Genomic DNA, 27,426 nt, shown 5'->3' on the forward strand with positions numbered 1-27,426 from the left:
CTAAGGCAGCAGGGTGATCCAGGCAGGAGAGACCCTGAGAACAACAAAACAAGCAGGTGGAGCCTCTCTAGATGCCCCTCTGAAGTGTCGATACACTACACATGCAGCATGGGCAACCCGCAAGAGGAGTTAGAGCTCTGTGTGCAGTTGCACGGGCCGATCGCATTGAGATCATGAAGACATGGTGGGATTGCTCACGCAGCCAAAGTGCTGCCATGGATGAGTACAGGATCTCCAAGGATGGCCTGGGAAGGTGGGGGGGTCATTCCGGATGCGAGTGAGCAGCACAACAGCATGGAGCTCTGGCTGGGGGTGGACAATGAGCCAGCTGAGAGCATGTGGTTTACGATCAGAGGAGCAACCTACAAGGGTGACATTGCTGTAGGTATCTGCTACAGACTGTGTGATCAGGAAGAAAGATAGCTGGAAGTAGCCTCATGTTTGCAGGCCCTGCTCTTCATGGCGGACTTAAACCACTCTGATACCTGGTGGAAGGACAACACTGAGAGGCACACGCAGTCCAGGAGGTCTCTGGAGTGGTGGTAACTTCCTGACACAGATATGGAAGAGGTGACAAGGTGGGAACTGGAGATCAAGGAGAAGCTGAGAGTCGGGGCTGTTCAGCCTTGAGAAGTGAGGGCTCAGGGGGATCTTATTAGTGCAGGTTGTGGAGTCTCCATCCTTAGAAATATTCCAAACCTGACAACTCAGCTCTGAGCAACCTGCTCCAGTTGCCCCTGCTCTGAGTGGTGGAGTTGGACTAGATGATCTCGAGGTCCTTGCCAACTCCTGCAGTTCTGTGAATTTTAAAAGAAAGTGAATTCTGAAGACACAGAAATGGCTATGTCCTTTTTCATGTCCTCAACTCAACCTTCCTCTAACCAGTACAGTAGCAAACAACCATACCCGAGAGTGCTGCGAGATGAAGTAGTAATAAAACCCACACTAACATAACACAAAACAACCGTGAAGTGTTTAATTGGGACATTTACAGGAAAACTCAGATAAGGACAATGTGGAGCATTAACTCCTTAGTAGTTAATGCCATATTTTGCAAAGACAAAAGTTTCGGGAAAGATAAGGAAAACATTAGGAAAAACCACACAGAATTAATGACCAGGACCCATAACACAAGTAACCTAAGACAAATCAGGAGTTGACGTGAAGCAGGAGTAGTCTTTACAGTTAACTCGTACATGGACAGACACTCTGAAGACAGACTTCTAAATTGAACTGATTTTGGCAGCAGTGAAAAAGAATGGCTTTTTCCCCCCTCTCAAGTGGATCATCTGCAATGTCAAGTAAATACCTAAGATTTTAACAGGTTTTTTCCAGAGGGCTCCCGGGACTCTGTGCTTAACTTTGCCAGACTAGCAAGTAGACACTGAAGAGTGTCTTCTCACCCTTTTACTTCCACACTTTGAAGAAAAGAGACTACCTTTTACTTTTCTTACCAGAAGTAATAAAAGGAATTCTTAGAAGATGCTAAGGCAACAGAAAAGGATGTACATGTAATCCATCCAAGCCTTCAGATCTGCTGAAAAGTTCACGGTACAGCTTTCCTGTCTCCCAAATTGGATGCAAATCTCAAAAACCTACACCCATCTGGAAAGTCCTGCTCCTGCACAGCTGTACTTCAGGGACGGTTGCCTTCTACTACCATGCTGAAAGACAGGAATTAATTTTTGTTGACTTGTAATAAAGTTTCATTACAAGCTTAGGGTGACCTCAATATGCACCCAATCCTTATAATTGTACATCATTTTGACATGGGTATTCAGCTCTCCACTCCATTTTGACCCATGGCAAGATCCAACTATTTTCGGGTCTATATTAAGTTAGCTACATAATAGGGAAATGCACATGAATTTGCATTTTTCTGAAGCACAACAATGCATTCTCTTCTCCAGGAGACAAACCAAACAGTCTCTGCCTTCAGCAGTTAATAAAAAATTAGTCAGTTGTGTGAAAAAATTTAACAACGAAGACTGTTTTTAAGCCCCTAGATTTGTAATTCTGAATTACGTAAACATCTCAAAACCACTACTTAATACATCTTAAGAATCTAAAGCATTTCTTATAAAACTATATAAAATGAAAAATAAATATCTGTTGCTCGGAGTTCATTCAAAATGCTGAACTTAAATATCATTAATTTCTCTTCCAGAGTTCAAAGCACAAGCATGTATTTACTGTAAAACAACATATGTACTTTTCCTAGGGAAAGGTATCCTCGAGTAAGAAAAAAACGTATTTCACTTATGCAAAAAAAATAGATCTATGGTTTCAGACATGATTTTTATATTAAAATTCTTGTATGCGTAACTACTATTACAGAACAGCTTTAAGACATCCCTTGATGTGTATTAACATAAATATCACCACCCAGTCCAGTAAAATTGTACCAAACTGGCTTTAGTTTTAAACCTGTTTAATGCTAACAGTCAAGAGCTGGGACTCGACGGTCAACTGACCTTTAGAGCATACACATAAAAAACCCCGTTTATTATTGTCTTTATTATTCTTAGGCAGCAAATTCTCTGAAGTCCTTCAATAAACAAGTCCACGTGTTATGTTGCTGGTTCTATCTTGTCAGTCTCTTCCTTCTTTGGCCCCTCCTCTCGGTTTTTGCCCTGTTGCATGGTATACACCGATGGGCCCATCCTTAGGATCTTCCCACTGCCCAAGCACTCGTCACCCTTGTAGAACACGGCAAACTAGGAGATAAACACAGGGAGGGTCTTTCCAGCAGCTGAAAACAGCATAGTGAGCAACTGCAGGCTGCACAAGACCTGCTGGACTGTGAGCGTACTCATTTATCTGATTACCAGAGATGTTTTCATGTATTTCTAAAACTTACAAGCCCATTTCTCAGACTATATGGACAACAACAGACGATTTAAAACTAGAAACAATCTCCTTCAAAATAGTTGATGAATAGTCAAAATAGAGTTGACTGCTCTCGCATGCAAATAAATTATCTATTTTCCTCCAGCTAATAAACCATTCTCTTTTATTAGCCGGATAAGCTACAACACAAAAAAAGAAAGAAAATCACTTCTAATAGCTTACCTGCCCAGGTGTGATAGCTCTCGCTGGCTTCACAAGCGTCACCCACACGCTCCCATCTTGGTTTAGAGTCAGCACACAAGGCACTAGAGCAGAAAAATGTCCAAACACCTGTCAGTTAATCCTTATGTTACATTAGAAAAACCTTAATCACTAAGTTAAATAGATGTAAATCAAGATATTACTACACAGAACTGTTTTATAAAGACACTACAGAAATAGAAAGGTAAACCACAACATTTCAACTATTTCTGCAAAACTAAACTGAACACACTACCACAGTTTCACAAACTGAGTGAAACAAAAAACAAACCGAGGTTTGATTACCCAGTGCCATCTGGTGCCGAAACCTGAAATGACATTCCATCATCTTATCTCTAACGAGCTCTGCAGGAGGTTCCTCTGCTATCCAGTGCACTCGGTTTGTCCGCAACAGGTCTCTGTACAGAGCAGGGTGATCTGTTGATGGTGCCTTAAAACACAATGTTTACTTAATGCTGATATTTTTGCCACAGAGCATATAACTTGCAAAGTAGAGCAGGAAATACAGAAGCATCAAGCCATATCAAAAGGAAAGCAAAATGAGTAAGAAAGCAAGCATTTATTAGCACTTAATCAGCTTCCAGGTGGAAACCTTTAATGAAAAAACTAGGCTAAAGCAAGCCTGAATTATTTGTCAGTCTTCTACATCTCAGTCATGACACTTCTTGTATTCTTTTTTCTCCAATCATATTTCTGCCTTCTTCAGCCTGAGTTCATATGCCCACTGCCCTCCTTATCCTACCTCAACAAGATGCTACCTCCCTCTTCTCCCATTTCTCAACTCAACACCTCCCCTACAAAGGCGTTGCACACACACAACCTTACTGTAGGGCCTAAAGAAATAATTCTTAGTGGTCCTGCCTGTTTCCTCTCAACTCTCATTTGATTATGATTTTTTCCCCCCAGGCATATCAACAAGTAGCAGAACACCTCGTTATAATCACATCAGTGTCAAATAAGAATAACAACTGCATGAACAGCAGGAAACATTAACAATGCTAGCAAGCCGCAAAACTCCCAGTCATCTCATACAATTAGTCATCAAGACACCAATGATTCACAGTATCATATATATCCTGCCTCAGTTTTCCAAACGATAAAAACTGTATTACTGGCTACTACTTCTTTTACTAGAAAAAGAAAGTAGCAACACATCGTAAATCAAGTTAATACACATTATATATACTTTATCAATAACTACAATATAAACCTCATGGTTTAGAGTAGAAAATAAGAGTTCACTAGATTGGGTGGTTCTTCTCAGTATTTGCCCTTTGTTTGAAAAAGTTCTATGCCAAAATCTAAGACAATTTTCTACTCAAGAAAAGCCAGCTTGGACAAGACGTTTCAAATCTGCCGATGCTGTACCAGTTGATTCTTGTTTCCCACAAGACTAAAGCCCAGAATTCTGCCCACGTTAGAATCACATTCCATACAGCAGGAGTCACAAAACGCTTGCAGCGGTCATTTGCAATACCAGTGTTAATTAACTCACCACAAAGACATCTCCAGTGCTGACATCTTTGTCTACAATGAACCAAGCATCCTTCAGGCCTGCTAGTCTAGCCCTCTGGCCTATTGTGTAGAGGAACCAACCTAAAGAAATATAAAAAAAGTAATGCTGCTATCAACATTTAATCTTTCACTTTCAGAAAAATATGTTAAAATCATTTCCCCAAAAATTTACCAGTAAACAAAGAACAATGAGCCACGCTGCCTTAGAGAAGTGAGTCAATTAAACTAAACTAACATCTACATAAAAGTTTTCATCTGTACCCAAAGCACGTGATTTCAAACTAATCCGTTTCATTTGTGAAATATTTCTTTATTTCAGCTTCAGTTTGTGGTTTTGCTACCACTCAGTCCCAGCAGTTTCCCTTACTTTTATGTAATAGTAGAACTTCCTACTTGCATAAATTACCTGAGAGAGGAACTCAGTTCTGGCAGCTAGAACTGGGGAGAGCAAAGGAAGGACACACGGAAGGAAAGGAAAAGGTAATCTGCCCATGTTTGGTGATGTCCTACTGTGCATCACTGAGATGCATGGTGTATTTTTTCTGCAAAGTTTAGGTACTAAAGCATCTGGAACTGAAGCACAGTCATTCTGAAAGAATTCAATGAACAGTCTCTCGGTATTAAATTAACAACCACTTAGTATCAACAAAGTAACCTTAATAATTACCATTTACTTTCTTGCAACATGGAACAAATAATCAAGAATCGGTTGTAGTTCAAGGCTCTACTATTGTATAAAGCAAGTTTTCCACAATTATTGGAGTTATCAAACTGGGAAAAACCTGTAGACTGGTTTGTAATTTCACAAAATCTGTCCCTCCAAATATAAGCAATATTAGTCCATTTATTTAAAAGCAGTTATTAAGGTAAATTAGCCAATTACCTTTGTGTGTTCCCATCACCTTCTTATCTTCAATGGAAACAAAGTTACCTGGTTGAGGTTCTAAATACTACCAAATAGGAAAAGACTGTTTAAGTCACAAGACAGCCCAAAAAAACCCTCACAGTTTATTTCAGCTTCTGTCACTATGTTCTCTTGAAGTTGGAAAATAGCTTTTCAAGAAGCAAACTCTGCCCAAGCAGTTTACGGCCTCTTCCCTGATGCTGCTTGAGAGAGAAAAGTAGGAAGGGCAGCCCCTATCAGCAGTATTTCTGTGCTTCACTCCCCCCATCCTCACCTATGCCAGGGGATTCAGCAATGTGCCCCTCTCACATCCCAACCACTTCCCAGAACCTGGCAGCCACAGGAGTGTGAGTTCACACGCTCCTTTTGCTACAGAAAGTGACTGACTGTTCACTGGTGGAAGGGCAAGACACTTCTTACAGGCTGTTGGCATCACCTCCTGGGTAGGCTTGGGACTGCAAAGGGAGATGGGACATTGCTAATTCAGGTGGGCCATGAGCTGTCAGAGATTTTTCTGTAGACAGTGTTATAAATTACTACTGAAAACCAGAACAGAACATCAAGATTGTCATAGATTTAATGTTGCTCACCTCGAGAAGGAAATTTTCAAAGTTTCTTTCACCAATGAAGCAGACTCCCATACTCTGAAAAGGAAATGTGGTACTGAATCCATAAAAGCAGAGAAAATCATCGAAATAATGTCTATTAATAATCTGTCCAAGATGGATTTTTTCCCCAACTATGTATCCCAAACTATGGCATCTCATAAAACAAACAAAACCACAACATCTGCTCCAGCATAGGTAAACTAATTCTATACAGTATCAGTGAAAGCTGTAAGCACAGAAGAGAAATAAGAAATAGAATGCATGTTCAATAAATAAATACAGTAACCTTAGTGACTACATTGTATGTATATTAAACACAGAAGTCTCTTTCAGATTAAAGTACAAAACTAACACAAATGATGTAGTAAAGGTATTTATCCCTTAAAAAAAAAAAAACTTTCTTCAACAAATAGGCTTTCCTTTTGCATTCAGTTGCTGCCTACATTCTTCAAACAACCATTTAAACAACCACTTACAGCAGATGACTATAAACATTAAAAGCAATCAAGACACCATCAGCAATACAATTGCTGCCTGCATCATTTTTTTAGGATCAAATCATGAAGTGTTATTTATCAGCCAGGGAAACAGATTTTTATTTTTTTTTCAAAGTAACTGTGGAAAACAGTACGATCCAATTTCTATAAAGACATACTGAAAAACAATTATAGTGAGGAAGCCTTTAAAAGCTATGGAAAATAAAGCTCAAAAGCTTCTCACCTGCTGTACTAGAGAATACTTTCCTTAAGGCTCACAGCATCCTAACACCTTCACCTTAGTTCTGCTGAGATACAACAGTAGACAAATTATCTACAAGCTAAAATACACAACTAACCACAAGCTCATAGAAGTACTTTTAAACAGGCAGACAGCTATAGAATGCTTCCCAACTTATTCTATTATGGTGCTCGGAAACAGCGAAGCTGTCACAGATTAAAGTTCAAAAAGTTCAGGAAAGTCTATTTTAGAGAGAAATACAAATCAAGAGAGTTTAAGTGTTACCATGCCTCTTTTTTCTTTAGCACATGATGAAGGTCATGTTCTGCTGCTATCTTCTTTACGAAATTTTTTGTTAAATCCCCTAAAGGGAAAATGGTTTTCCTCAAAGCATCCTGTGAGATCTGACTGAGAAAGAAGGTCTGGTCCTTAAAGAGGTCAGCCCCTTGAAGGAGTTTCACAGCTGCAAAGTAAAAAGCATATAAAGCATCTCAACATAACCTCTTCAATAGTTCAACTTCCTTTAGTGTTTTGTTTGACAATCAACATTTTAGTTTTATTATTTCCAAATACATGTTAAAGATAGCATTTTTCAGGTTTTTCAAAATCCAATTGAAAAATGTTTTGGTATTTTCTCACCACTAAAAAGATCTAGAAAGATTCTGATTTTGCACAACACAGCATCTTACAAAGTCTTGCACTGCCTCATCTATTAGACTACTGCACGTGTCACTGGGAAGAACATCAACAATATGAAATACGCATTTCACATGAAAGAGAGAATGAACATTCAAATATCCTAGAGTATAATGTTCTTAAAAAAAACCCCAAACATTCAGTTTTGCCCTGAAAACACACTGCTATAAATCGATGATTATCGATGATTTGAACAATCTGCAGAGTTATCCCCAATACTCAGAGAGTTTGACTTTTTTCTATAAAATAGATGAAGTCTTCCAATTGCCCAGATGAAATAAAATTGGTAGAGTTCTTCAGTCACGTTCTGTCCATTCTCTTTTAAGAGCTAATAGCTCTGATGTTGTACAAACTCTACTAATGCATTGCTCAACTCAAATGAACACTAACTACAGGCCAGTACTTCAGTCACAACTAGTAACACAAAAATCTCAGTAACAGGGCAGGAAGCCTGCTTAGAACATCACAAAAAACAACTGTGAATCACAGTCTATCGCAAGTATAGACTGTCGGTCCTGCTGGGGCCATTTCAACTTTACAGAAATAAAATTAAAACAAAGAAACAAATAAACCCCTTTAAGTCCAGAACAAAAAAATGAAAGCAGGGAAGCTGTAACACAAAAATACCACCATGGCAGCTTTGCATAGTGGTAGTTTGCAAGTTTCTTTCCCTTTGGGTATAGCATGCTTCTCATTATACATCAGAGCTTCATCCAAGTTACTTTACCGCATTATGGCCCACTGCAGAGCCATTTGGGAAATCTCTACATTGCCATCCAAGCTGTGGTAGTGCCACGCAGAGACACACCCAAACCAGCATTCATCAAGCCAGCTTTGGTACTGATAACAAGAGAACTGCTGTGGTGTGGAGATCAACCTCTGATCATGTACAGCCACTGCAGACGTGAGAATCGTATCATTAAAAATGTCTGCATATGCTACACCTGCACTTTTCAATTGCAGTGTAGGCAGAACCTTGACCTACCTGGAAAAAACAGGCTTCTATAGGAGAATGGAGAAATAAGGCAGAATAGTTTAATTACTGAATGAGAACCTGATTTTTTCCAGTAAAATAATATACAGTCCAATTACTGTATAAAAGTATGTTATTAATTCTATTGTTTCAAAGCTTTAATTCTAAAAATCCACTTAAGCATATCCCCATGATGAGTTCTATCTATACTATATACTGCATAGCCAAAGAATACATTCCCTAAAATAGAAGAAACATTAAAAAATAAAACTTTATGTAAGTCATGGAAATATGTGATAAAGATTTCTTGGAATACTTCTCCAGGGTATAGAAGATATCACTGTCTCCTCAATACACATTACAGCTACTGCAGAATGTTGATTACTACCAAAATGCCTATTCTTACCTCTGCTTCTGGATTACAACTCTCAAAATAGAAAATGTAATACTTAATGAGTCAGTGTAATTTTCAGTAATGTGAATCCCCTGTTTTGTGCTATCAACCTTCTACATAGGCTGGAGTTTAAATGGTAATCATTATGTAAGGTAACAAACTTTCCTGATTCTGTGACACCAAGTACAGTTTAAATTTCTCCTTCATATCTAGGATGAACTATGAAAGAAGAAACCACTTACTATTTCTAACTTCAAAACGGTTTCTGAAAAGTCTTTGTGGTCTTTTAATATGTTTCTGTTGAAACACTTCCTCATCCTCTAGTGAGGTCCTAGCATAATGCCCAGTAGCAATTGCATCAGCTCCTATCAAGGAAAAAAAAAAACCAAAAGCCACATACTTGAAAATCACAGTTTAAAACAGAATTATAAACATCCAGTAAGAAAAGCAGAAAGCAACAAAGGAAGAAAACCTATAGAGAAGTCTTACACTGACAAAAATTGTACTCCTGCTATTTAAATAATGTGAACTATTCATCAGCATGCCAGCACTCGTGCTTCCATGCTTTAAGGACCACCTAAGAATGTAAAACTTAATGCTCAGGTCAACGTATGTCCCTGAATTAAATCTGTTCCTACATACAAGCAACCTAATCTAGTGGAAGATGTCCCTGCCCACAGCAGAGGGGTTGGACTATATGACCTTTAAAGGTCCCTTCCAACCTGAACCATTCTATGATTCTATATGTAAAAGCAAACTTAAAACCAAATACATTGCAAATATTGAAATACTGCCACAGAGGTAAGTGAATTAGGCATGCATATGAACTCATGTTTTTCCCCACCTTCTCAAGAGTTTGTATCCTTTAAGCATTTCCACAGCACACGCTCTGTACTGACACACTTGAAAATGCCTTACCGAGGTTATCCATAGCATAATGAAGAAAGTAGTTGAATTTGATATGCTTGTTACACACGATATCAGGATTAGGAGTTCTTCCCAATTCATACTCTTTTAAGAGGTCACTGTAAAATAAAGATTCAAATATATATCAACATTATTAACACTGCATAATACTATCTGAGACTGAATGATCCATTTAAACATGAGAACTTGAGACCCAGTCATACTAAGCCTTTTATGTAAAAAATAAAATACCTATTAGATTTTAACCTGTTGTCGTGGTTTAGGCCAGATTGGCCAATGACACATGACAGATGCTCTCCCCCCACTCTCGCTCCAAGGAGAGGAAGGAGAGAGGTAGAGATTTACGAGTTAAGAGTGAACTAAACTACTTTAATGAAATATTAATAATAAAAATAAAATATGAAATAGATACAATATCTACAAAACCAGTGTCAAGCTCCCAGGACAATGTCACCAGCAGGCACTGGGAAAGTCCCAGACTGGACTTAGCAACGGATGGGAACTGGATTCCAGATCTGGATTCAGGAATGCACGGATCAGGATCAAAGGCAGACGAACAGACAGCGTCCTCCTTGGACACCGGCCATTGAAGAAAGAGGGCTGACCCTTTATCCCTCAGTTTTTATACTGAGCATGGGGCAGACAGGACAGAATGCCCCATTGACCAGTTTTGGGTCACCAAAACTGCCCTGTCCGCTCCTCCCCACAGGTGAGACCCCTCTACGCTTTTCCACTCCCGACCCTCCAGTGGGGCAAGTAATGAAATTAGCTGACCTTGGTTGTTACTGCAATAAGTATAAGCAAGAGCCTCTCTGTGTACCATTCTTTGGTAGAAACCAAGGTACGGTATGAACCATTCCCTGGTAGAAACCAAGGTACGGTATGAACCATTCATTGGTCTTATCACTCTGAGAACAAACAGTTTGCTGCACAATACGCTGTTAATTTCAGAGACTTAGAGGAAGCTTACCTAAGAAGTAAAATTACTGAACAGAAAGTTGCTTCTGTTCTACCTCAAACCAGGGCAACTGGAAAAAACAACGCTTGGAAGATTTTCCCCAAAGTGCACTGAGGACGTGGCCAAATGATCACTCACAATCTTGTAACTGTGTTTTATTAAATTAATACTCCCTCAGGGAAGACATGGCTGCCCACTGTGTATACTCATCTCGTATTAAATACTTAATTTCAGAATTAAACAACACCGTTTAATTTTTCAAACAGACAGTGCAGTGCAGTACAGCACACACCAGAAGTTACTGCATCTCATCTGAATGGACAATAAGTTAATCTGCAATAATACCGCCATAAGCAGTCATGGGCCTTAATTTTATAGAGTTTTCCTGTCTTTTTCTTTTCCTTCAAGAAATTCAGGTAGTTTCCCAAGGTCACATTGTAGTTTCTGTCACTGTCACATAATTAAAGTGCTTAGCATTATTTGCTTGAAAACGCTGAAATAATAACTAATGAAATTAAACCAGCATACAGTGATGCACTGAGATATCAAAAGGTCTGATCACTGCATTATTTTGCTTGTCCTCAGTAGTCACTGAAGTCAAGAGGAACTGAGGGCATAGACTGGATTTTAAAGAACACCACCAACCATGGTATTTGGTTTTACTTTTAACCACCTGAAACAGAATCAATTGCTTCTTCCTTACCGTGTTACACATTACATACATTAATAGAAAATAAAGCAACTTATCTTTTATTTTGTCTAACTCCTTTTTAAAGCTCTGAATTCAACAATTCAAGCTAGTAATTAAATCACCTGGGTCTAACAGGAGCTGCTCTTCCTGGCTTAGCACTGTACTTTTACAATAACACAATACTCTTTTGTAAATACTGCAAGAGTACACTGGAAGCTTCATAAAAGACTCAGCATAAAGCCAGGCTCGCATCAGTTCAGAACTTCAAGTACAGAACCAGAGAAAAGGCAATGAAGGATGCCTCTCTGATGTAAAGATCTGAAGCACACTTTGCACAAACCATGGGAAAGGCAAAATCTGGAAGAGTTCTCTTGATAAAAGGTGAGTTGTGATGAATAACCCTTTAAAGAGAGATCCAGAGGAGTAAATTCAAGGTCAGTGATGACACTAAAGAAAAAAGGATTCTGAAACAAATCAAGACACTTGCAACAGATTATTTGTGAACGCTGCACTAATAAATGATGAGAAGCAAAAGAAAAGATGATCTTCTATGACCTTTGATTCACTGTCACCCCACACCCCTCAAGAGTTTTGACAACATTTATTCATTTATTCTCACACGAGAGAAAAATGGCATGAACTTTCCCAGAACAGGGCTGTTTTCTTCACTGACTGTACAAAAGTTTTGTGCTCAACTTCATGTCATTTCAACAGGAAGCAGAAGTAGCATGACTAGGTTATTCCTCAGTTTCTTCTAGGACAAAGTAACAATAGCACTACTTAAAGGGGGGTGATGAAGACCAGGGAACAAATTTTATGCACTTATGTTGAGTGCATAAAAGATAACTTATGTTATTATACCAATACTTCCCTTCTTCTCCTGCCTCCCAAGAAAAACTCTCAGCTTTTCCTATGTAGAACTTTCTTCCCTTAAAGCAGAACAAATTCACAGAAACTCTGAACACCCTCTTTAGAGAACAGTTTCAAATTTGTTTTAAGTTTAAAGAAGCAAGTTCATTATCACTTTGTGGTAAACAGGATTCAGTATATATTAACATAAAATGCACTGCATAAATCAAACACATAGACAATAATAGCACCCCATTAAAAATTTTTTTTCTCAAGTTGCAGTAAGGTTGGGCCAGTATGTGGGAAGCAGAGAAACAAGCTGCAACAAAGCAATTGCTACACACTGATAATAACTAGGGACAAATCTCCTATTAACAAACATACTAAAACTAACATATAAATTCTGATCTTAAATAGGAATGAGAGGAAAAAGAATTCCTCCATTATTTAAGAGGTTTCGCTACTTTCTTTTAGCACTGGTAATACTTCAATAAATTGCTGTTGCCCACAATCCGTCCATCTTTACTTTCCACAATAACACGGTACTACAATAATATACTGAAGGACCGTCTATTTTAAACGTGTTTCTACCTGAACACTTCATTCCAGTATTCCTTCACGTAGGAAACCTGGTGAAAAGGAATATCAAGCTTCTGACAAACCCGGTAGGCATCTTCACAATCTCTGTCAATGGAGCAAGCTCCTTGTTCATCCAGAGGGTCCCAGTTCTTCATAAAAACACCCGTCACCTGGTAGCCTATGAAACGAAGTCAAGAACGACTTATAAAGTGAAATTCCTACAGCCTTGATGCAAAAACTGGTTTTCAAGACTTGTGTGGGTAACTGCTTCTTTCAGAGCTGTGAGGAGTCCTGTACTAAGCAAACATCCTGTCAAGTTTTATAGCACAGTTCTTGTATGACTTTTTCTTTTTCTATAGCTAAGAGCTCACATAAAAGCGAGCTCTTCCGGCAGCCCAACAGGATGATGTTCCATAACGCCGGGTTTCTCCCATCGCCTACTTCACCCCTCACTGCCCGCCGCCCCCCGCGGCGCTCGGCTCTCTGAGGGGCCCGGTCGGGTAGGAGGGCCGAGAGGAGGCCGTGAGGTGCCGCCCGGCCCCGCGGCTGTCAGCGCCCGGCCCCGCTGCCCTCACCCACCCCGGCGGCGCAGCAGGAGGGCGGCCACGGCACTGTCCACCCCGCCGGAGACGGCGCAGGCCACCCGTCGCCCCGCCGACATCATCTCCCCGACCCGCCGCGGCCGCGGCACCGCCGCTTCCGGCCGCCCGCCCCTCCACTTCCGCCGGGGGCAGAGCCAAGGGCGGTGGGGGGCGGCAGTCGCTGCGGATGGAGCTCCGCAGGCGGGGTCGTGGAGCGGTTGGGCGTGGAAGGAACCTTTAAAGGTCACCTCGTCCAAACCCCCTGCCATGAGGAGGTGCATCTTCAACTAGGTCAGGTTGCTCAGAGCCGCGTCCAGCCTGACCTTGAATGGTTCCAGGGATGGGGCATCTGCCACAGCCCTGGGCAACCTGTGCCAGTGTTTCACCACCCCCAGTGTAAAACATTTCTTCCTTAAGTCTAATCTAAATCTACCCTCTTCTAGTTTGAAGCCGCTAGCCCTTGTCCTATCACTACCCTCCTCATCTTTCCTGTAGGCCCCGTTCAGGTACTGAAAGGCCACAACAAGGTGTCCCTGGAGCCTTCTCCTCTCCAGGCTGAACAACACCAACTCTCTCAGCCTATCCTCACAGGAGAGGTGTTCCATCATTTTTGTGGCCCTCCTCTAGACCCCCTCCAACAGGTCCATGTCTTTCCTGTGCTGAGGGCTCCAGCGCTGGATGCAGTTCTCCACATGGGGTCTCACCAGAGCAGAGTAGAGGGGCAGAATCACCTCCATTGGCCTGCTGGCTGCACTTCTTTTGATACAGCCCAGGATACAGTTGGCCTTCTGGACTGTAAGTGCACATTGTCGGCTCACGTCCAGCTTTTCATCCACCAGCAGCCCCAAGTCCTTCTCAGCAGGGCTGCTCTCAATCACTTCATGCCCCAGCCTGTATTGATAGCAGGGGCTTCCCCTGATCCAGGTGCAGGATCCTGCACTTGGCCTTGTTGAACCTCATGCCTGTCCATTGCCCTCTGGCCGGCATCCTGTCCCTCAGGCACATCAACTGCGCCACCTCAGCTTGGTGTCATCCACAAACTTGCTGAGGGTGCACTCAATGCCACCATCTATGTCATTCATGAAGATATTAAACAGTGAGTAGTATGAGCACTTGCATTTATGATGTGCTTGTTTAGTTTTCGTAAATGCTTCAGTTGAAGAAGACCTCTTCCTTTTCACAGAATGAAAGCAGGAACAAGCAAAGAAGTTATACAAATTCCACATTTTTATGGTTCGCATTTGACAGGACCAGGTAACATGGTTGGTTCTTCTGCCTCAGAAGAGTCTTCACAGTCTGGCCAAAGGCCTCCATTCAGAACACCCTGGCACTGCAGTAACCACAGAAAAGGCAGCTGTGCTGAGAGGTAGGCAAGTGCCTTCAGATAAAGCCAAGGCAGCAGCCTTGTTCAGCCTCAAAATGTCTGACAAACTCACCTGAACATTTCTTCCCACTTAAACACTTGCAGCCTCCAACTTCCACCACTTTTTGAGTTAATACAAAGAGCTGAAAACCCGTTTCTTGATAAACTTTCGTAAATACATTAAGCTAGTACATACACAGCAGAAGTCTTTAGTCTTCAAGAGAGGCTTGTTGCTTCAACATTTATGGGCTACTACTGTGGGCATTTTCATTTCCATTCACCTCCCTGTATTTAAAATCTCTATGTATTATCCAAGTGTGGCAAATTTGGTTAAGAAAACATTTCTCTATTATTTGAGAGTAAGAAAGTTCAATTGTAACCTTCAAATGTCAAGACCAAACCATCTGACAGTAACAAGCTGTTGCCTTCTCCTTCGAATCACACAAATTCAGCTGTTGCTGTTAGTGTAGTCCACTATCAGTCGATAGTAAAATATTTATTTTCAAACTTGCTACACTTTTGTATGAAAAGCCACCCCAAAGTCCCCTAGCTTTACCTACAGCTTAACATTTGTTAGTGAAACACTAAAATAGGATAACCAAAGCCTGTAATAAAAGGTTACTATTTTGTACAAAAGTTTGGTAAACAACTTTTATTTTAAATTAAATCTTCATTGCACATGGGGAATAAGGAATCAAAGGACAACTTGTAGAAAATAGAGACAAGGCTTCCAATACAAAGCTAACCCCTTTTTGTCTTAGAGCAACACAGCTTAAGTACCTCCATTGCAGCACATTCAGGAACAAAACCATTAAACATAACCAAATATGTTTGTCTATATCAAGACTGTTAGAATTCTATTGTGTTAATTCAGTTCAGATAGTCTGTAGCCAGCTTCAAAAAAACTGTATGAGTGAAGAGTAACACCTAAAGACTCTAAAGAACACAGATGCCAAGAATCCTTCATTTCAACTTCAGCTCAGAACTTGAGTAGAGGGGAATCCAGATTTTCTTTGTTTACATCAGGACTCAGAATGATAAGAGGTGAGCTCAAATCAATTAGCTGAAAGAAAAACAAGAGTAGTCAGCTGTGGTACATAACTACTAGCAGCTATAATTTCTATTAACATTTAGTCTTCTCAAGTACTTTTTTTTTTGTTTAGGATTCCTATTAGTATTCGGAAGACAGATACAAGCACCGCACTCAAGCTTCTAGGTTCAGATTTTTAAACATCTAGCTCATTCTTAGTCAAGAACGAGCTTCTCACAAAATGGTTATTGCCTGTACTCACCTTAAAAGCCTAAAAGGCTTTTCTAAGTTTGACTATACGTATTCAACTGACACTGTCATCCAGGCAGGGCAGAGCACTTCTGAACATGCCCACAGAAGCCAGACCTTCTATGATCCTCTTTTGAGATACTTTGAAGGACCTAATATTAAATTGATCCCAATGACATCTGATGTCAAAGGCTACATCCTCATAGTTACTACCATTCATCTGCCAATGCCTAAATACCTACCTTCAAGCCACTAGTGTACAAAAAAACCCAAATCAGTTGCCCAGAAATGCTTGTCAAATTTAGAGTAGATGCCAATGTACATCTTCCACCTAAGGAGGGGATTAGGAGTTAAACAGGAGAGAGTGGCTTGCTTTTTTGCTGCAAATGAGCTGCTGCTGCCAAGAACTAAAAATTTGCAAGGAAAACAAGTCAGCATGCCTGGTCTACTGAAGACAGCATCCACTCCCTGCTTCAGAACAGTTTCATTCTTTAAGTGCTTTAAGCATTTGGTTCTTTCTCCATCCTCCTCCTTTTCTTATTTGCAGATTGCTCACCGAGCTCTAGTTTGGAGCACATTGTTTGTTTTTAAATACCTAGTCTCTTTACTTAAGAGCACCTAAGCATATAGCATCATATTGAACATATTCAGCTAATATTAAGTAATTCTTACAGTATTGTGGAGCTGCTCTGCAGACGAGCATATGCAGCCAGCTGACATTTTTCTGCTAGCATGTTTGCACCAGAGGACTCAAATATAACTTACCTTTACATGCCCTGATATTGTAGGCTTTAGAGGAGTAATCTTACTCACTTCGGGAGTATTGGAAAGGTCAATCAGAGGTCTACTTTCACATTCCAAAGTGCAAGGGAGAGATCTGTCTATTCCAATATCTACCAGTATGGCCTTAAAAAAAAAAAAAAACAAACACACACAGCTTGGGTTTTCCCCTCTGCTCTCCATGCTTCCTTCACAAACATTTAGGCAGTCAATTTAGCTTGTACAGCTGTAATAATCACAGGACAGGCTTTATTTACAGGTTGGGTATTTTTCATGCAGGATTGTTTGTGCACAGTGTAAAAACCTCAGCTCTTGCTCTGCCAATGGCTAGCATCGCAACTAGGGAAAATGCAGTGAGACTAAGCAAAAAGAGCTCCTTGGGGCATAAAACAAGTTTTCTCTTTTAAGAGTTCTATACACATGCTAAGCAATTCTATAACAGATACATCACATCATCAATAAGCTAACAAGGAAAGTACCCATCAAGTAATTAATCTACAGATTATTCTACACCTGAATATTTGTAAATGCATAGCCACTTTGACAGGTTAATATTTCAGAACTACCAGTTCACTCCTTTCTCCTTAACGCCTGCAGAGTGCCAGCTTCCAACGTGAAGCCAGTAGATTCTTGAGAGAGGGAAAAAGTGTTCCCTGGACTAAGTACATGTCACTTAGCTAAGTTCACTGCTACACGGGCTTTGGGGTTTAATCCTCACTCATTTTGTGCAGTTTTGCACTGCTGTTAGGTGACTGAATTTAGCTACAGCAATGCCTTTTTTATTTCTTACTTTTTTCAAAAGGGCTTTATAGCTGCAATAGGAAATGCCCTGTGACATTGCTTTTCTAATCAAATCCACAAGGATTTCACAGCATTTATCCAGAAGTGTAAGTTTCACATGAAATTTGCAAGTATTTGACCATTTAGCTTTGAGATGGGAACAAACTTAGTGGAAACACTGAACAGATATTCAGTGTTAAAAATAGGCACTAGAGGACGCACATGCTTAGAGTTAATCCATTTTAAATTCGTGTGTACTGAAGTGGTTTTCCTACTTATCCCTCAGCTTGAAATTATTTATTTTCAAGCAGTTTACTTAGTAGTTCTGTAGAAAAACATATTATCAGTTCTTACCTCAGTTTTTTTCTCTTCAGCCATCTGATTTTGTACTTCAGCCTCCTTTAATTCATTGTCTACTACTTCTGTATCATTTTTTTCTGGTGAGAAGTTAAGTGCAAGGGGGAGCACAGGTGGAGGAGATACATCATCTTCTGAAGAAGATGTCTGTGTCTTACTCTCTTTTGTCTGTTTAGAACTAGGGAAAAAAACATTGGCAATAACTGAGTTCTTTAATCAGCATGGACTACTAAAATACAGCAAGCTAGTGCCCTAACCTCATTTTCTCCTTTTTTTTACCCCAAGTTTTAATGGCCAAAAGGCTTCCCATATTTTCATCCTGCAAAAGACAGGTTATTTTATGCTGCAATAAATTTATAGCCTGCCCATGCCAAAAACAAACAAATGACTTCAGAATGATGAAAAATTTAATCTTAAATTGACATATACATGCAGCCTCAACTTCACACATGGGATTTTATTTTTTTTTTAGATTTTGAAGAAATAACTAGCAAACAAGAACTGATAGTGCATATCACTGAGCAAACCACTTCAGTCCCTGCTGAGAGGAAGTACTGACATGAGCTGGAGGACCAGGGGTTTAATCTGATTAGTATGATAAAGTCTTTATAGAGAGAGTAATTGTTTCCTTGAGAGAAAAAGACTACTTCAGACATTTAGCCTAAGTGACATGACATATAGGAAGTATCTTCTAGCCATGAATCATTCCTGCTTTAATAGTGCTCGTCTCGACCAACCATGAAGCAAGCTTGCATACATATATGTGGCCCTCGTGAGAAGATACTGGGCTGATATTATGAAGGCGGCATTGTTATTTTCACAGAAAACAAACATAATTAACAACAGTGTACGATTCACCCATTCTGCAAGCAATTATTTCAGATGAAACATAGGTAAACCTGCTCAGAGACTGAAGTTCAATCAACTAAATCCTTGGCTTTTTGACTGATGCTTTAACAAAGTGTAATTTTAACAGAACCATTGGCAACAGTATAAAACAAAGTTAAGAGTAATATGTATTTTAACAAACTACTTCCTTTCAGAAGGCAATAGCAAAATAACATCAATGCCGAATGTTTTCAGTCAGAGCATCAGATACAAGTCTGAAGTCATCCACTGGCTCAAGAAATACAAATAACTTCCTATTAGAGATTATAATTTTTTATGCTAGATATTGACTCATTTCAGTAAGGCTTATAGTATTTTACTAGTCACAAGACATAAGTCTTTATTAGGCCTATACAGCATCTATGCTCAAGTGCTTTATTCTAACATTTAGCAGAGGCCCTTGAAACCTGAAAGTCATAATTAAAATTAATTTAGAGGCAGTTTCCCTACAATACTTATTTCATATATGGAGATTTCTGTCTTACCAAGCTGTAAGAGTCTTTTTGGTAGAAAAGCTGAAACTTTGGCAAACAGATGCAGTATGTGGAGAACATGCCATTCTTGGTGCAGTTTTAGGAGTCACTGCTGGAAATCCTGAGATACGACGAGCAGGTGTTGGTAAGCCAGACCGTTTCAGACTGGCAGGAGTCACAAAAACAGACCTCTCAGGAAAACAAGAATTCTGAAAGATCCCATCTTCTGAAGATTTCACAGGAGTGCTGACTGCCATGGCACTAGAAAAGGAACACGCATTAGCCAAAAGCTTCTAGAAACAGTTTTATTCAAACTGTTCTACCGAACAATAGGAATCAGTTTCCCCTTGGTCAGTATGGGAACATTACTCATGATAAAGGTGATAATCACAGCATAATAAGGGCTTTACTTCATAAGAATTCTTTCATGAATGACTCTAGTCTATTTAGAACCACAAAGAAAGACATCTTCTTAAGAGAGTGGGGGACAGTTTAGTTTAGGGTTTGAGACTTTTGTTTGTTTTGAATCAGTTCCAATAGGCATTAACACAGCTAACCTGGTCTCAAGGGACCAGATAATGAAGTTTAAAAGTTTTAAAGACTGTTGCAACACCCAAACATGTTGCATTTTAAGTAGTATACCTCCGTACATTCAGTTTTCGGTTAAGCCGTACCTTCCAAGTGTGCCACAAAATGTTAATCCAAGAGATGGTGTTGCTTTCGGTGCTGATTTGTTTGATGGTGTATCTAAAGAGAAAAGTTTTGTTAATTGCTATACACATTCTTTTTTTTTTTTTTAAAAACAGATACCTTTCAGTTAAAATACTAATTCTTTCCAAGAGGCTGGACAGAAGCATAATGAATCAAATAACAAGCATTCAAGGTAACATTTGCTTTTAGTAGCCAAGCTAGAAGACAGGTCATGCAAAGTACGTGCTTACCTCCAGTCTTCACCGGAGCCTGAGTTTGACTGGTAGGAATGGACAAAACTCTACCCCTGGGCTTCGGACACAGGCTTTCTTTTGTTGCACTTCCATCTTTACTCTGCTGACACAGCTTCTGCAGATTTGGAACAGAGCTCAGCCTCTGAATTCCACTGCCTACAGTCTCAGATGAGGTTGCAGAAGCTGAAGATTTATCCAAGCTTAAAGCACTAGATATTTTGGGAGTACTAGCTGATCTTGCTTGCTTCCTGGATTTCTCAGCATTGGCAGCCTGCAGAGATGACACTCTGGTAGGTCTGACAAGGGACAGCCTGTTTGTGCTAGACGAAAGCTTGGAACCACTCACACTAGCTTTTGAAGACATGCTTGTTTTTCCTGAAACAGAAAGTTAAGTTATACTTCTGAATCATCGCTTAGTGCTAAGTTTTTGACTAAGCAGAATAATTACACAGGAAATAAAACCCAGGAGTTTACAGCATTTATGTTCAAACAACTCAAGTTTAAGGAGAACACATACAGCTACTGAAAAGTTACTCCCTGAATTCTCCAGCAGTTTTGTCTGTTTTAGAAAGTCTCCTCACCAAACTCCTGAATTACTGCAATCAAGTCAAAGAATATTCTTCAAGGAATGCCAAAATTCTTCAAGGAATGCCAAAACAGTTTGCAGATTAATGTTACGCTTTCAACATTTTTCTCACAGCATAGTTGGCTCTGTTCCCTTAAGCAGGCATTCAAGGTAATAGTTCAACTTACACAGATTAACACCATGGGCTGAACTACCCCACAAGTGCTTTTCCTGTATGGTTCTTACTTTTAGTATGTACATTACTTTAATTAAGAGGATGAGTCTAGTCAAGACACTTCTATCATATAAAATAATTCTTATTAAGCTTTAACTTTTACTGATATATTATTATCCATCCAGAAACAAAGTACAAAAATAAAAATTTGCAGTAACTTGGTATCTTGATAGATCTACAAGAACTGTGGTGCTTACATCTATCAGTATTTTTAGGAGGCTATTTTCCTGATCCTTTGAGGCTTACTGGAGGGGTCAAATTGATGTTCTTACTATAGTAGAAGAATCTCAGTTGTATTCAGCTATTTCCCAAGAGGGTTTTTTTTTATTTATTTTAAATCTGATTGAGTAAAACTCATCCTTTCATTAGGCTTACAGAAACTCAGAACTAGGCCTTCCACCTTCCTTCCATATTTCAGTTGTTCTGGTGTTGTTTGTTTGTTTTTTTTTTTAAATTCAAGTTAGACAAGCTTCCAGCATTCAGGAGCTCACGTACATGGCTATAATAGAGACGATCACATACTAAAAGAATAGGTTTCCCGAGGCATTACTTACTTTCTAGCTGTGTCAGACCCTCGCACATGTAAGCATCAGGCTTACCTGAATATATTTTTACAAGTGACAGAAGTCTAAGATTTATCTTTAGTCCACAGGGATTTATTGGGATAGCCTACAAAATTTTATTCCCCATTCAAAATATTTCTTACTGCTTGTATGTACTGAACACCATTAAAACATACCCAAACCCGCAGCCCAAGACATGCTACTTCATAATTCATTTGTGGCACAAGTCTGTAGTGATTACCATTTTTTCCTATGGGAGAAATGGGTAAACTTGAATTCAGACTTGAGTTCATGCTGGAAACTGATGACAAAGAAGATGAAATAGTCTTTCTTGTGAGACCACTGGCAACACCAGGAAGTTTCAGATGTGTTATCTTCTTTAAGGCAGGCTGAATCAGAGAAAACAGTTTATTCAAAAGCAAAAAAAACCAAACCAAATTCTTTTGCCATAGTTTTTCCTGTTTCAATAGCTTTTTAGTTGTCAATTTTAGAGAAGCTCCTTCCTCAGATTACAATTTAAAAAGTAAATTTTCTTAGAAGCAGTTAATTATATCTGGGTTATTATACAGAACTGGAACATCAAATCTAGGAGGTGGACTGTTATTTTTATTCCTGCTACAAACTTGAGTATGGACTTAAAGGGATTAAATAAAAGGAGTAACCCCAGGCACCAGTATATGCTGGGCACTAACCAGCTGCAAAGCAGCTTTGCAGAGGAGGCCCTCGGGAGTGCTGATGGATAAGTTCAACTTATGCAATATGCCCTTGCAGCAAAGGATGCTAACAGCATCCTGGGCTGCCTTAGGAGGAGTGTGGCCACAGCAGGTCGAGGGAGGTGATCATTCCCCTCTGCTCATCACTAGGGAGGCCACACCTCAAGATCTGTGTCCAGTTCCAGACTCCCCAGTATGAAAGTGATTTGGAGCTACTGGAAAGAGTCCAGCAAAGGGCCACTAAGACGATTAAGGGACCAGAGCATCTCCCATCTCAGGAAAGGTTTAGAGAGCTGGGACTGTTCAGCCTAGAGAAGAGAAGGCTCAAGTAGGTTCTTATCAATATATACAAATATCTGAAAGAATAGTGTTCAGTGGTGCCCAGTGAAAGGGCCAGAGGCAACAGGCACAGACTTAAAACACAGAAGGTTCTACTTCTGAACATCAGGAAAGACTTTTTTTTTTTACTGTGAGAGTCACCAAGCACTGGCACAGGTTGCCTGGAGAGGTGGTTGAGTCTTCATCCTTGGAGATATTCAAAAGCCATCTGGACATGGTCCTGGGCAACTGACTCTAGGTGATCCTACTTGAGCAGGAGGTTGGACTGGACAACCTCAAGAGGTCCCTTCCAACATCAACCATTCTGTGATTCAGTGAAGTGGCATGCAGTACTGAAGCAGGTGTCTAAAGCTTCAAAACAACTCCTGACAGCTGTAGGTATTCTACCTTCATACAAGTTATGGCAACCTTTTCATATGGTATAGTTACACACATCAAAAACTTTGTTTCTTACAGAAAATTGCTGATCACTTACCTGCAGCTACTGCTTTAAAAAAACTAAGAAAATGCTTGTTAATCAAACACATTTATAGTTGCTTTTAAGTATGTTCATTGTGTTATAGACTAAAAAACACACATTCGAGAATGGCAATTACAGAAGAGAGACTACTCTTCCTTAAAACCATTATGCACAACAATATAGCTTTAAAATAGAAAGTAAATTATATTCAGTTTTTTCTTTTTATGGAACATCACATGCTTGCCATTACCTTACTTGGTGGAGGAAGGGCTTTTTTGTCTTGCACAGAGGAACTGCCGCTGAACGAAGACTCAAAGACATCTGAAGCAACACTAGATTTATCAGAAATTAGATCTTCAGATGATCCCACGCTGCTCAAGTCTCTTTTTGTAGAAATACTAGTATGTTTTCCTGGTTTGGGCTGCAAATTTCAATGCAACATTTTTAAAGTGTTTCTAGAAACCACTAGAAAACCACTTTTACATAAATTGATTTTCTAAAGAAACCAAGACAGTCAATGAAGAAACCTTTGAACCCACTCAAGTCCTTAGTCTTTAGGCTAATATAGTTTAAAGTTAGTCTAGTGAGTCTATTTGCTAAGTACTAGAACATGCTTGAATCCAGACATTGGACATCAACCCAAGGACAGTTCTGCAACAATTCATCACCATAGGTTTCCTATAATCATGTTCACCTACATACCATAACAACTGTTCCTTACAACTGAGATCTCTATTTAATCCATATTCTTCTGCTTTACTCTAGCTTTCTAAAAGATGAGACATTACAATAGTTGACTGCATCATACAAACCATCTGTTTAGACAATGGGATACAATTTGGCTAGATAAAGCATTGAAACTGTGCCTTTTCTTACAGCACCCAAAATCAAGAATATATTTATACTATAAAGGGTCCGCTATTTTCTCAAGAAGCCAATATAATTTTTAGTAAAATCTGCAGTACATACTGGAGCCTAAGCCATAATGAGTAGAGCAATGAAGTCCAGAACATATTCTGTCTAGAGACTGGGGTTCACACACACACTAACACAACTGTTTCCTTGCTGTCCTAGAACACATTTTCAGTTGGTCACATAGCCACATCCATTAATCAGTGCTTTTCATGTTTGAGACAAGTTGTGGACAGAATTAGAGCTAAGAGGTTTTCCTGTGCTATCAAAACAATTGTGGAGTCTGCCCCCTACCTCTATCAACAAGGGTTAATAGTAAACAAAGCCATTTTTGCACATTGAGTCACTAAGAACAGTGCAGTTAATTTTACCAGCAACAAAACAGTGTTTAAATGGAAGCCAGGGATGATGCTGTTCACAAAACTCAAGACACTAGAAAAGAAATTTGCCAGCAGATGCTCTACATTGTCATAATAGATAAACTAGTTGGCTGCCATACCATAATATCTGCCCTGACTTATCTTTTTTATATATAATGCTTCCTGCCTAAGGATCTTATGAAGTAGAGAAACATCAGAAGATTAAAGTCCACTTTTAAAAATAAAAGCCTGTAGACAGCTTAGACATTCCTAACACACATAAAGGCCATGTTTAAAGAAAACATTGTTTCACAAAAGCTGTCTTTACCTTTTCAATAGTCAACAAATTGCTTTTTCCAAGAGTAGATGAAGGTTTTGCCATTGGCAGTTTGCCAGTTGCCTCTGTATTTCTTTCCTTAGTTTTCTGTTCTTGTGTCAGAGATGAACTGGCAATTTTCATAGGAGATGCATGAATTTTAAGAGGGTTTCTGTTTGGAGAAGTATGAAGAACATGTGTCTTGTCACCTGACAAAGGTTTATCTGATTCCTTCTGAAAGCAAGGTGGCAGCTGACATGCTGGACGATCCTGCACACAGTATGTCTCCCTTTTAACAGACCTGGGACTTTTCTCTGTATTTTGGTTTCTCAGTATGTTCAATTTTGACTTTGAGTCCTCCACAAATTGTTCTATAATCTTATTTTCCTGTTCTTCCGATTGGCTTATTTTAGTCTGTTCATTCTTGCTTACATTCTCCATTTGCAGTGCTAACAAATGAGCTTCTTTGAAAATTTCCACAAATTTCTCTTCTGTAAGTGGGCTCCACATGAGTTTATCATCACAAACAGGCACATGCTTTTTTTCAGGAATTCTTTTTTCTTCAACGCTGACAGCAATACATTTTTCTTTGTGTCCCAAAGGTCCAATAAAAACTTCATCTTCATTTCCACTATGAAGAAAAGTCAGTCAGCCCAACACCTTACATGTGTCCATTTTAAAGGTATATTTACCTGTAGACCCTTCACTTACCTTGCTGGAGAGAGTGAAAGGTCAAAATCAAACTTTTCATCAGTCAGAAGAGGAACATCTGAAACCATAGCACCAAGGATTTTGTCAGTGTGGGGATTTCCAATAAAAATGATTGCATTGTGCTTTGACAATTTGGTGAAGCTGATGTCAAATGGCAAAGTAAGTTTTAGCAAACAAGTTTAAGTAATTAAACTAAAAATATATTTTAGGTCAAAGAAACTGAAGGTACAGCTGTGATTATGATCATAATTGTGACAGATGCCAAAATATCATGAAAGATCTCAATGCTAATTTCTAATCATCCATGATAGGAACATGGGATCTGACTGTGGGAAAGGGTACCAGCAGCCTCCAATCAAGAACAGTGAGAATATATAATCCAGAGCTACGTGACAATGTAATTGTCCTATCAGTCAGTTCTTCTCCACTTCAGACCACCACAGGACAGTAACAGAAGACACTGAGTCCTGTTAGCCAATACATACACTAAATAGTAATTGAATCCGCAGCAGACAGATAAGGAAAAGGAAGGAGCTCATATTAGATATATAGAAGAGAGCTTGATGACATCACGTCACTATTACACACGCTCTAGCAGCAGCACTCCGCAAGCCCTTGAGGCTTGTAAATCTGAGACTGGCAACAGCAGCACATGCAAGGAAACAAGCACACAGAACAAGATATAAAGCAGGTACAGGAGGACTATTGATCTGAATGGTCTTCACTTAATAAGGGGTACACCAGGTAAATATCCCAACACGTTCTCCACCTACCATTACTCATGCAAATACCCAGGTTTTTTTCAGTCACATGACTTGAGCAATGTGCTGCCATTTCTTTTCCTTGCTCCATAGTCTCTGTAAAATACAGAATTAGCTATACAGTAGGTTAAAAAAAGAAAAAAGCAACAACAATAAGGTCACAGAATTTTATGATGCTGACAAATTAGCAAGGAGGTAAACATTCACTTTGAAGGCTCTTATATGTTATGCTTAGGGACAACCACACAAACGTGGTTTATGGGATGTCACACATCTCACCATCCTCTCTTGAATGAAATTATCTGAGACTACGTACAAGTAAAGCATTGCAACCTCCATAAAAAGCCTTCAAATACAGCAGTGATGCCTAATATTTCTGAAATTCCTTAACGCAAAAATCTGTGTTCAGGAACTAAACTCCTTATATGAATACAGCTGCGATGGGCAACACGACTGGACAGTTGCAGCAGAACACTGCCAACCCACAGACTAAAAAAAAAGCCTTTTACACCACTAATTCGAGACTGGCATAACCGAGACTTTGCGCATCTCTGCCCCACAGAGAAAACGCGTGCTGTGCTTAAGACGGCGCCTTTCGCTTGTGCGCAGGAACCCACCAAATACAATTTTCCTGCGAGCCAACGCAGACTCAGCCCCTGCCTTAACACAACCCGCTGAGGCTTTGCCGAGAGGTTGGTCAGGAGACCTACCGGCAGAGCGCCTCCTGCGGCGCGGCCTGCCCCAAGGGGTTAACGCCGAGCACGGACCCGCCCGGACCCGTCCCTCAGGGGCAGCCCAGCAGAGCCCACCGGAGCCGAGGGGACCCCTCACACGCACCCCCGGGGGAGGAGCAGCTCTCCGGCGTGCGCGGAGCCGCTCAGAACGCACACGGAGCCGGGTGAGGAGCCGCCCCGGCCGCCATACCGCCGCCCCACGCCAGGCGGGCTCGACCCTCCTCGCCCCCAGCTCCCCCGACCGCAACGGCCCCTCTCCAGCCAGGCCTCAGGGGTAGGCTCCGGACACCGCACCGCCGAGACCCCGAGCCGGTACCCACCGCCCCGCTCACCGCCGCTGGGCCACCGAGCACAAAGCAGCGCAGCGATGCCGCCCTGACGTTTGAAATCG

At 40.2% G+C, this 27,426-nt stretch overlaps 2 protein-coding genes across 4 annotated transcripts; both read right to left on the minus strand.

Annotated features, from left to right (window-relative positions):
* Nucleotides 1–951: 951 nt before the first annotated feature.
* Nucleotides 952–13,623, minus strand: TRMU (tRNA mitochondrial 2-thiouridylase). The gene is made up of 11 exons (XM_054185896.1): nt 13,502–13,623; nt 12,935–13,100; nt 9,837–9,943; nt 9,161–9,283; nt 7,146–7,318; nt 6,121–6,174; nt 5,510–5,576; nt 4,607–4,707; nt 3,397–3,541; nt 3,073–3,155; nt 952–2,717 (listed from the first exon to the last, which is right to left on the minus strand). Exons 1-11 carry the CDS (start codon nt 13,584–13,586, stop codon nt 2,571–2,573), a joined length of 1,251 nt encoding a protein of 416 aa, XP_054041871.1. The 5' UTR covers nt 13,587–13,623; the 3' UTR covers nt 952–2,570.
* A 1,933-nt stretch (nt 13,624–15,556) lies between these two features.
* On the minus strand, nt 15,557–27,422 carry GTSE1 (G2 and S-phase expressed 1). Of its 3 annotated transcripts, none has more exons than XM_054215315.1 (12): nt 27,356–27,422; nt 26,314–26,397; nt 25,541–25,598; nt 24,842–25,460; nt 23,493–23,663; nt 21,972–22,119; nt 20,365–20,742; nt 20,098–20,170; nt 19,436–19,684; nt 18,060–18,240; nt 16,911–17,051; nt 15,557–15,929 (listed from the first exon to the last, which is right to left on the minus strand). In XM_054215315.1, exons 2-12 carry the CDS (start codon nt 26,390–26,392, stop codon nt 15,846–15,848), a joined length of 2,181 nt encoding a protein of 726 aa, XP_054071290.1. In that variant the 5' UTR covers nt 26,393–26,397; nt 27,356–27,422; the 3' UTR covers nt 15,557–15,845. The 3 variants fall into 3 exon arrangements, with proteins under 3 accessions (XP_054071290.1, XP_054071296.1, XP_054071305.1); XM_054215321.1 differs by having other exon boundaries at nt 27,368–27,402; XM_054215330.1 differs by lacking the exons at nt 15,557–15,929; nt 16,911–17,051 and having other exon boundaries at nt 18,105–18,193.
* Between the last annotated feature and the right edge of the window lie 4 nt (nt 27,423–27,426).

Source organism: Rissa tridactyla, chromosome 1 (assembly GCF_028500815.1).
Source record: "Rissa tridactyla isolate bRisTri1 chromosome 1, bRisTri1.patW.cur.20221130, whole genome shotgun sequence".
Lineage (NCBI taxonomy): Eukaryota > Metazoa > Chordata > Aves > Charadriiformes > Laridae > Rissa > Rissa tridactyla.